The sequence below is a fragment of the Camelus dromedarius genome, chromosome 22, assembly GCF_036321535.1.
Source record: "Camelus dromedarius isolate mCamDro1 chromosome 22, mCamDro1.pat, whole genome shotgun sequence".
In the NCBI taxonomy this organism is placed as follows: domain Eukaryota; kingdom Metazoa; phylum Chordata; class Mammalia; order Artiodactyla; family Camelidae; genus Camelus; species Camelus dromedarius.
The window spans coordinates 9,641,554-9,652,545 of NC_087457.1; the positions used below are offsets into that span (position 1 = coordinate 9,641,554).

A 10,992-nucleotide genomic window follows, 5' to 3' on the forward strand; every position below is an offset into this window, starting at 1 on the left:
TTCACAATATTAACATTGTAGTCATTGTCCAGGAAAGGATTATCTACTTTGTGGAGTATCTGTCACCGGTTACGTTGGTCAAAGTTCAAACATCCATCCCCTCGCTGGCCAGTGCTGGATAGCTTCTGATGCCCATTTAATAGACTCTAATACGAATTCAGCTCAGCAAAAATGTGGACAGAAGAGGAATTTTTGCATAAAAATTATTCATTGCATTTTAAAAAGTATGGAATATCCATTAATATAAGTATTTAGAAGACAGTTTGAGATCTGATTGAAAATATTTCAGTACTTCATATTTTTTAAGCTGAAATTGGGCATTTTTTCCTCTTAGGTGTAGGAAGAGCCAGAGTAGCACTTTAAAAGCATTATATTTTAATTAAAGCTTTTCCTCAATAATATAATCATAGTGATAGGAAACTCATCATTTTCAAGTATCAGAAAATCACATATTAAAAAAAACTGAAGAAACCAGAAACATTTAAATAATTATGATTTAACTAATAATATGGCATATGTCAAGTTTTCAGATAGCTGTTTGGGAATTTACTGGTTTTGACTGACTTTTTTAAATGATAAATTGTATTCTTGAATGGGCCTCTAGCGGGAAGCTCTAAGGAATACTGTTTTAAGCACCACACCAAACGTCATTGTCATTAGTTTTCTTCTTATGTTACAGAAACCTGAATCCCATCAAGAGACCAAGCCACACTCGGAGGGAGAACTCAGGTTTATTACACCGGCGGGCCCAGAGGAGTTAACTCCAAACTCTGGACCCCCTCTGTAGATTTACACAGGCTTTTATAAGGTTTTAGGTTTCAATTTTTGTACCACATGCAAATGAGGTGTTAGAAATGGACCAGTCAGGAGCGAGCTTTTGGGAACCAATGGAATTTTAGGGGTAAGTTTCATTTTCCTAGAAGCCAGCCGTTTCACAGAAGCGCAAAAGCAGGAAGGCAGTGGCCCTGACTGGGAGGTCTTGCTGGTCCCTTTGTGGGTTTTGCCCCTTTAATTATATAGGAATTGTTTGACCATTATTTGTCTGTCTGTTGCTCTCCATTTATTTGGTAGGGATTTAAGAGAGAAAAAGCAGAGAGGAGCTTAGGCAATTTTTTTACATTAAAAAATCTGCCGTTTCTCTTTATACATTTTCTCTAGAAGGACAGACTTGCTCTCATTCTGTGTTGTGGTGAGTGTTCTGCCTGAGGCTGTTAAACTTCCTTGATGCTCCTTGTATTGAATTAGGCAATGAGAGCATCCTCACTGAGTCCCAGCGGGGAGGTCGCTGGCCTCTGGCAGTTAGATAGTCCCCTTTACATGTCTTCTGTCATGTGTCCTGGGGCCAGGTAGCACCTCCTGCCTTCCTCCTCATTTGGGGGAAGTTTTCGGTAAGTTTGTGATTTATTTATTTAAGACTGTCAATACCTTCCTTTAAGTGAAATATTTTAAAATTAGATAATTTGAATTTCGAGAGACAGGAAAGGATGTGATATCTTAGCCCTGGATAGCAGTTTTTCTGTGTAGAGATAGGGGTGTGTTGTGTAAATGTAGATGCTTTGTTCCCTGCAGAGTGTGCAGTGTATCTTAAGGACATTATTAAAGGACGTGGCCAACTTCAGGCCATCTATTTATTAATTTAGAAGGAAATGGAAGCACTTGCCCTTTGGTTTATTTCCTCTTGTCAGGGTAGTGATATGGTGTCATTCGAGATTTTTAATGCCACATCATGGCAGTGAAGTAACATAGCCAAAAGCTGTTTCTCACAAAAGTTGTAAACTCCAGTGACATTTTAAGAATTTTCCAGGAAACCAGATTAGTCCATCTGCAAATGATTCACTCTTCCTTTCTTGCCCATTAGAACTGGGATTCACTGATCCCACGTTGCACAGAGAAGCTTCTGTGCAAAAAATGAGCATGCAGATGTTTTTACGTATTTTTTTCTACTGACTTATCAAGCTGAACATCTAGTAATGGTGGCTTTGCAGATGATTGATCTCAAAGGCTTATAACGTGGTTGCATTAAAGCCGGCTTGACAGTATTGCAGGTACTTCATTCTCATTTGAGAGCTGGTCCAGAAGAGCTGCAGCTTAGTACAGAAAAATAAAACAAAACAACTGCGGAACAAAAAAGTGAAAGCCTGCATCTTCTGATCGTGCCCCTACAGGAGTGCGAGCCTCTGGAAGGGTGAAGAGTCCAGGTTTTCACTGGAAGTCAGTGCTCCAAGGCAAATGCAGCCTCTCGGAGAGTTTGGTCCCTTTCTGCACCGCTGCCTTGCACGCTGGCGCCCTCTTCTGGAAGGCCTGAATGCAGGGCTGAGCGAAATGAGTGAGGAAAACGGTATTCGGAGGAGGCAGAACCTCTAGGTGACGCTTAGGAAAAAGCCTGCATTGGGAAAGACTGAATTTTGACTTGTGTGCTGAACAGAGAATTAGCTATTAGGAGTTTCGATAATTAGGTTTTGTTTACGGGTCTCTTATAAAGGCCCTTAAATCACTTATATGTAAGATGCAGTCCCGTCTAGAGAAATATATTCTGTGTAAATGTCAAAAATGGGTTCATGTGAGGCACTTTTCCTTAGAAGAGTCAAGCGTTAGTTTCTACTGAGAGCTGACTAACATTTGTGTACGACACAAGTAGCAGTTTACATTTAATAAGATACCATCAGATGTAATTATCTTATATGTGATCATCAAAATACCCAAGGAATCTTAATGATGTAGGGCAGGCAGGAGTGCGATGAAAACGGGTCTGGTGATGGTCGCTGACATTTCCTGTTCCCTGTGTGTCAGACACCGCACTGAGCATCTGCCGGGATCTGCTGATTAACCCTTCACAACATCTGTTCTCTCCATTTTAGAGATGGAAAAACTGAGGCTCACAGAGAAAAATGAACTTACCCACAGCTGGTGACTGATGGAACCAGGGTTTGAACCTTGGTGGTCTAACTGGTGCTTTTCAGCAGATACTTGATTTTAGCAAGTTTCTAATTTCTAAATTTATTCATTGTCACTTACTGGCCAGCTGAGTGCTTGCTTAGAGAATCTCATTAGGGGGCCTCCTAATTCTTTCGCTGTCATGGAATTGTGTTCAGATGATGTTGCATCTCAGGGTTCCTTGGTCAGATAGCCTCTCACCCTGGGACCCCCTCCCCGTGTGGGCGGCGGCTGTGCCTGCACTGGGTTCCCACAGGAGCTCTGCTGGGGTCCTGTGGGCCCCGTACACTTACACGTCTTCCCCCAAACCCGGGGTCTTTCCTCCTGTCTCCAGTTTCTCTCTGTGTGCTCGAGGGCTCTCCCTCTCTAGTGCCTTCTTTCTCTCCCCTCACCACCCCCGCCTTATACATTCCCTCTTCCTCCCTTTTTGTTCTTTATCCTGGTTGGTGGCATCACTTACTGCCCAGACTCTGAGTCTAAATCTCCCCTTCTGCCCTCTCTGAGTCCAACTTCACACACATCCCAAGTCACTCGTTATGTTCTGCCCTTTTGCTTTCTAAATATCTTTCAGAGCAGGCTGTTCTTTCATAGTCACATGAACTGTCTTTCAATTCAGGTTGTTGTCCCTTGACGAGACTATTCCAGTAACTTTCCCAGCAGGTTCCTCCGCCTTCAGTTTTCTCCCCCTACAGTTTTTTCGTCCATTGGACAAGCCAAAGTGATCCTATCAAAACCCACACCCGGTCACAACCTTTCCCGCTCTTTAGCTCTGCTGTGGCTGCCCGTGCGCTGCAGGGGTGGCTCAGCGTCCTCTCATCACATTAGACTCAGCTTCACCTTACGGAGAAGGTGCTGAGGCCCGCAGTCTGAGAAGTCGCTGGAGGGGGGCCCTGGCTCCTGTCTTTCCTGAAAGCTTCAAGTTCCTCGTGTCCTCGTTCTCCTCAGACCTCTGATAGACAGACAGCTCAGAGTTAACATGTCTCAAGTGGGACTTCTTTCCCTCAAAACCTGTGCCGGCTCTGGTCCTTCCTACCTTAACTGATGGCAGTTCCGTTCTTCAAAGTGCCCAGACCTCCCCTGACCACTTGATATAAAAATGTACCTACCCCAGCCCCAAAATCGGATTCTTGATCTATTTTTTGTTTGTTTTGTTTGCAGGATAGTCAGTTTACAATATTATATTTGTTTCAGGTGTACAACTTAATGATTCAGTATTTTTGTAAGTTATTAAATTCTTAAATGCACTGTACTCCATTTAAAATTATTGCAAAGTAATGGCTGTGTTTCCCTGCACCGTACAACATCCGTGTTACTTATTTCTTTTATACATGGTAGTTTGTACCTCTTAATTCCCTACCGCCGTCTTGTCCCTCCCCTTCCCTCTCCCCGCTGGTAACCGCTGGTAACCGCTGGTTTGGTCTCTGTCTGATCTCTTTCTTTGCTCTGTTTTTTCCCCCATAGGAATTTTCACCGTCTAACATACTACGTACTTTACTCATTTATTATGTTTGTTGTTTATTTTTACTCTGATAGAAGGGTTTTTGTTTTGTTTTGTTTATTGGAATATTCTAAGGACCTAAAACATTGTGTGGCGTGTGGCATGTGGTAGGGAGTTTGTTAAACATTTGTTGAATCAGCAAAAATGCACGTGCCAGAAAGTGACCTGCAGTAGCAAGACGGATAGTGGCAGAGGCTGTAAAAGACGTGGGTATCGGAGTCCACTGTCTGGGCCCGCTCTGTGCCTCAGGTTCCTCCTGTGAAATGGGTATACTGCTACCTGTTTTGTAGTATTACTGAGGATTAGATGGGACAATCCCTTGGAAGCACTAATCCTAGGCTTTAACCAATGCCAGATGCTATCAGCTGACTGGCGACCCCTGGAAGTGTAGCTGAGAGTAATCTCTTACTCGTTTCCCTCAAGATCTGAGAAGTGCACGCCACGCATAATGGCGGCCGGCGCAACTTCCCTTGCCTCCTCAGCGGCGATGCGCGCTCGCTTCACGGTGTAAAGTCCATCCCGCGTGTGGTGCAGCGCTTAACTCTTCGTGACTGCCTTTCGTTCTGGCCACGGAAGCTGTACGTTTGTACCGGCTTCCCCGAGTCTGCTGCTTCCAGGCGTCCGTGTCTGCAGGATGGCAACAGGGTCATACTGCTGCCTTCCGTCCCTCTGTTCCACTTGCTGCTGGAGTCGTTCCCTCTCACTCTTTGGGATTCTTCTGACCTACCTTTGGCTAGCTTTTGGGTGAAACTGAACTAGGTGGCTGGCTGTTGCTGGTTTCTGTGCACGGCTCCCAGGGTACACTTCATAAACGCAGGGGGGCACCTTGGCCTGGTTTCTTTTTTTATCCTAGTTTTATTGCCACCTAGTTTTTTTTTAATTAAATAAAAATTTAAAGAATTAAAACAGATTTAAAGTCTAAGTAAATATGAAGTAAGACAGTGTATCTGGTACCCTCTGCTGATGCCAGGATTGGTTATACTGAACTGGAAGGTTAGTGCCCCGTGTCATTGCCGACAGAGCACAGAGCACGGAGGATGGGGGCGCGCTGATGGCTGAGTTCTGCGTTCTTTTCACAGAGGGCTTCTGAGTAACTTTGCCCTACCCTTGTGATGTGGCTGCAAAGTGCAGTTGAAGGTAATGGTCGGGAGAGAGATGGGCCCTTCAAAAGGCAGAGCTGTAGCAAAGGGATATCCAGGTGCTCGGAGACGGCAGCGGCGGGGTTGGAGTATGCCTCTTAGGAAAGCTGTTATTTCACATGGGCTCTTGTAGCATCAGTAAGAGTTTGCAGAATTTGGGGAACCCCAGAGTTTTGGGGTGGAGGTGACAAGAGTGGCAAAGGGAAGAACATGGGAAAGGGGTGTGAGGGCACAGCTCACGTCTCTGTGTGCCTGAGCACGAGGACAGTGGGGGTGACCCGTCTCAATGGAGGCCATGATCAGCTTGCGAAGGGCCGTAATGACACGCCCAGAACCTGGGCTTCATCTTGTGCCCGACGTTTGTGAAGGAGGCATGTTACCACAGGCACGGCGGCAGTGTGCAGGCCGGGAAGGAAGGGGGGAAATACGGAGAGGAGAGTTTTCCTTTTGTATTTAGAGGAAGTTAGGGAAGAATCAGAAGATCATAGTCAACTGAGAGAAGGTCTGGATGAAACAATAGAAAGACATTAGGAATAAAAATTAAATCACAGAAGCAAGTCAGCAAACCTTCAGAAGGAATCTGACTATGAAACACGTTGACATGTCAGGAACACCATCGTTGGAACTCTTCAAATATTGAAGTTTAGAACAAGCATGCAAGAGATAGGGTTACCAGGTAAAATATAGGCTGCCCAGTTAAATTTGAGTTTTAGATAAATAATGAATAGTTTTTAGGATAATTTGAGACATATTATTTATGCTAAAAATTGCTTTTAGTTTATCTGAAGTTGAGATTTAGCTGAATGTCCTGTTAATTTTTTTGGAAAACGCGGTAGTCCTAGTATGGTAAAAGGGTTATGGAGAGGCTTGGTGACCAGACTTGGCGACCCGGTCCTTCCTTTGACGGTGCTGGTGGAAGTGCTTCGATGCGAGTTGGCGCGTTTGTTTGGAGATGTTGGGTAGAGGCCCCGGCAAGCGTCCCTGTGCTTCACAGGGAGAGCCTTTTGGGAAGTCTTTTCTATAGTTAAGGGACTGGTAAGGACTTCACTTCATGAGACTTCAAATCACTTGAGCAAGAAGGGAACTAGAGAAAGGGAAAACTCAAACTACAGGAAGCCTCTAATAGTCAACAGACTGGATGGACAATGTCTTGTGTGTTCTGGAAACAAAGCGGGTTCCCTCCACTGCTGGGCTGCCAGTGTCATTTCTGCTCTTGGTCCATAGCCTGCCCTGTGTTCTGGCTCCTGTAAGAACCCCAGCAACGAACACTGCCAAGAGTGTGAGGTCATAATACCATGACCTCACAGGGAGCCGGGTTCTTGGAGGCCCTGCTGGACCAGAGCCGGAGCCTTCAGGGAAGGGGCTTCTGCGGGGGGCGTGGCCCCGGCCCCGGGATGAGCTCGTGGTGTGCGGCTTTCTGCTGGTGAGTTGCGCTGCCTTTGGGCTGCCAGCGCTTCAGAGGAGCGATCTCTGTCCGTGTTCACGTGCTCCCATAAATCATGAAATGGGGCAGAAGGTGAAGCCATCTGGGAATGGAAGTGTTTATCCCTCATTTTATTCCTTATTTCCTTTTTTACTGAAGGTGTTTTCAAGAAGATCCAAGTCTTGATCTGTAGAGATTTAAAAATTACCTCCTTCTGGTGAATGTGAGGGGAATGGGGCGAAATAGACTGGGCAGGATGGGGAGAGAGGCAGTGAACGTGAGGCACGAGAAACATAAGGGACTGGAATCAGTTCTGCTTTTGACGAAATACGTGCTCCTGAGGCTAAGTCCCTCGTATGGGAACAGCATCCTGCGGTGCTGCCGTGTGTGTGGCAGTCAGGTTGTCCCCATGGAGTGATCAAGTCCACGCCATGGATTTGCCCTGAGAGGCGAGCAACAAGCAGCCGTTTAAATGAGAAGAAAATCCTTTCTCTGACATCTGTTTTTTTCTACCCAGTGGCTAATATATAGAGTAAGAAAGTGATGGGAACACAGCTCCAGGGTTTTTCATGATTATTAAAGATTATTTCTTAATTACATACAATTACTTGATTGTAACTAGAATAGTTCTTAGAGCAGGTATTTTTCATTTTTACCACTTATTTAGGAAAACACAAAGTATGAGCTGACCTGTAAAAGAAATATTTTCTCTGAGTTTACTTACAGGTTGGCTTTATATAATAATTAAATATTCAGTTTTCTGATGGGATAAATTTCACAAAACTGGCTGGTAATGTGAACTTCATAAAGGAAACTTTAGGGCGAAAAAATATTGAAATGTATTTCCATGAAGATTTTGTCATAATGAAGCCGTTTGTTTTACTTGGTAGGTGTGTCTGTTGGAAGATTGTTTGAGGTGGCGGATTGTGCACGAGGGTCACCAAACATCCTGCTTTCCTGGCTTGGTCCCAGTTGTTGATACCTGTTGTCTTGGCATTGACTGCGGTTTAGCATTTGACTTTGACTTTAAAAAACTGAAGTATTATCATTAACAGTTGCAGCAAAGTAAGTCAGCATGGGTCCGTAAAGCTCCACTTTGTACTTGCAGCTTCTCCAGTGTCATCTGGAATGTGTGAGTTGAGCAGAAATTTTACACTGTTGAGTCTACCAGGCAACGTGGGATAACCTCTCTCTCTGTTCCCTCCCCCCGTAGCTCCTTTCAAGACAGCTTGTGGAGGAGCACTTGCTGGTCAGGGAGCTTGGAGAGGGGGGCCAGGGATGGTGAACTCCGGGGAGTCTGGGCGGCCCCGGGGTGCCCCGGGGCGCACCTCTGGTTGTGCAGGAGCCCAGCTGCGCTGAGTGGGAGTGAAGCTGCCAGGCTACCACCCAGTGGATGGATCAGTGGGAAATGGGAAGTTGTAAGTTAGGTCGAATAAGTGACAAAGCAGAGGTTGAGCCGTTCTACTTAAGAATGTATTCACTTTGCTGTGATAAGTTTACGACCAATTTTTTTTTCTCAAATTGGTAATGCTTTTTTTTTTAATCCTGTAACAGTTAAAATTACATATTTAGTGTAATGATTTTATCATCCCGGTTTCCTTTTCAGAGTGTCCTGGTTTAGATGATAAATGATTCTCTACTCAGACTTCGGGCCCGGTAAATTGCCGTGGGGTAGTCCGGGCCACGCAGACTGGGGGATGGGCCCCTCCAGCCTAGCCTGGCATGGCTTTTACATTTTTGAAGGTTGTGGAAAAGACAGCAAAAACAGAGAAACGTGTGACAGGGACCTTATGTGGCCTGCAAGTCCGAGACATTTCCTCCCTGGTTCATTGCAGAAAAATTGTGTGTCTGGTTTAGTCTCTAGTAAGCGTGTTGGTAGACCGCTTAAGCATGGGAGTTACCATGAACACAGCTTTGTTTTGATAGAAATTCAAGTGCAGGTGTGGAAGTCGCGGTGTTCTCCTTGGTTTTGGTGTTGCAGATGCATGCTGCAGCACTGGCCTGGAACAGAGGTTCCCAGGGTGTGGCTGTGGGGCTTTCTGAGACCCTTCCAGTGGGTGTGTGAGGCCAGGATTGTTTTATCCTGTTGTGCAACGTCATCTTTTTCACGGCGTCGACACTTGCGCCGGTGGTACAGCGGCACTGGTGGGGGCCTCAGCACAGATCAGGGCAGGGCACCAAACTGCTCTAATTGTTGTATTCTTCAGTGCCATGCACTCAAAATAGAGGCCAGTGTCACCTAAAGATGTCCTTGATAAAGCAATACAAATTAATTACTTTTCGACCCGTGGGTACCTGCCTTTTCAATTTCGCATGTGATGAACTGGAAAGTATGCACGAAGCATTTCTGCATGTGGTAGTTCTCTCTAGGAAATGCACTCTTAACATAATTTGAGTTGTGAGCTATAAACTGGTCTCTTCTTTTGATGGAAATGCCATTTTTCCTTCAAAGTCTGACTGATAAACTGTGGGTTTGGGCAGACATTTTCTTGAAAATTAATAGACTGAACCTATTGCTTTAAGGAAACCAACTGTCGATTTTTGTTGCCAGTGGTAAAATTTGAGCTCTTGGTCAAAATTAGAATTTTGGAAAACTTGTTTCTGCCACTGAAAGTTTGACAGCTTCCCAAGACCTGAAGACTTTTCTGAAGATGTTAGTGGTGACATTAATGAATGTGATTTTTTAAATAATGAAGTGTGTCAACAAATATTTTGCAAATGACCAATGCATGGTGCAGAATCATGTCATGGTAAAAGATCCACTCAAAGTGGGAGACATTTTTTAACGTAAGAGTACGAGAAATTCATCAATACGTGTCTCAATTATATTGCAGCTAACCTTTAAAAAACTATCACTTGTTTAATTTTGACGTCATGTCTAAAAAGAATATCCACAATTGCGGATGTTAAAATGCTCCTTATTTTTCTAAGTATCTCTGTGAGGCCGGACTTTCCTAATATTTTCAACCAAAATGATACATTGTTACCGATTGAATGTAGAAGTGGCTACGAGAATCCGGCTGTCTTCTAGTAATAAGCCAACCATTAAAGAAATTTGTAAAAGATGTGAATTGCTATTGCTTGTTTCACTAAATTTTACCTTACTGTTTAAGAAGATAGTTATTTTTAATGAAAATGTCTTATTTATATTTATGAAATAGATGTATTTTTAAATGAATTAAAATTTCAATTTTCTGTTTTTAATTACTCATACAGTGAGTATCAATAGATATAACCCACATAAACAAAGTTCTCTGGGGTCTTCCATACTTTTAAGAATATAAAGGTCCTGGGGTTGAAAGATTTAAGAACTGCTCATGGAGGGTTTCAGCAATCACTTCTGTAGTATGTTGAAAATAGAGTAACTGAAAATATTTTTATAAATAATTAAGCAGGAGGTGTTCTTATTTAAAATAGTTTTTTTCATTTGTTAGTTCTGTACTATCATGATAATTTCATCAGCTATTTTTCTTTTTGCCACTCTAGAAAAACCTTCTGTATTCTTTGTTTCCTGTATTAGTTCTCACAGCCATGCTGGGGTGAAAACAGCCCTGCTAGATGCTCGATCTGAAATGGGGAGCACTGACATTCTGGAGAAGGAGACCTCGGGGAGCCTCAGCAACGGGACCAGCGGCAACGTAGACGCAGCCAGAAGGCTGGCCAGACGCCTTTATCAGCTGGACAGATTCAAAAGATCGGATGTGGCAAAGCACCTGGGCAAGAAGTACGTTCTGTCCCCCGGCGGTGTCTGAGCGGGCCCCTGAGGGGGTGTGTGTGTCGATGGCTCCGATTTTAGTAACCAAGTCTGTTCTGCTCTCTTACAGCAATGAATTTAGCAAACTAGTTGCGGAAGAATATTTGAAGTTTTTTGATTTTACAGGAATGACACTGGATCAGTCTCTCAGGTATGATTAAATATCACTTCTACTCTTGGCCTCTAAATAACTCATTCTGAAAAGAGAAAAAGCAATGTGCTGATGTAAAATCTGATTTTGATT

General features: G+C 43.9%; 1 protein-coding gene across 6 annotated transcripts in view; it reads left to right on the forward strand.

Annotated features, from left to right (window-relative positions):
- PSD3 (pleckstrin and Sec7 domain containing 3) overlaps positions 1–10,992 on the forward strand; it is a 463,075-nt gene that overhangs the window by 202,262 nt on the left and 249,821 nt on the right. For all 6 annotated transcript variants that reach the window (XR_010377299.1, XM_064477400.1, XM_031439999.2 and 3 more), the window contains 2 exons: positions 10,515–10,718; positions 10,819–10,899. Coding sequence is in view for 5 of the 6 variants with exons in the window: in XM_064477400.1 (XP_064333470.1) it covers positions 10,515–10,718; positions 10,819–10,899 (285 nt within the window). In the remaining variant the exon portion in view is untranslated. The remainder of the gene's footprint in view (positions 1–10,514; positions 10,719–10,818; positions 10,900–10,992) is intronic.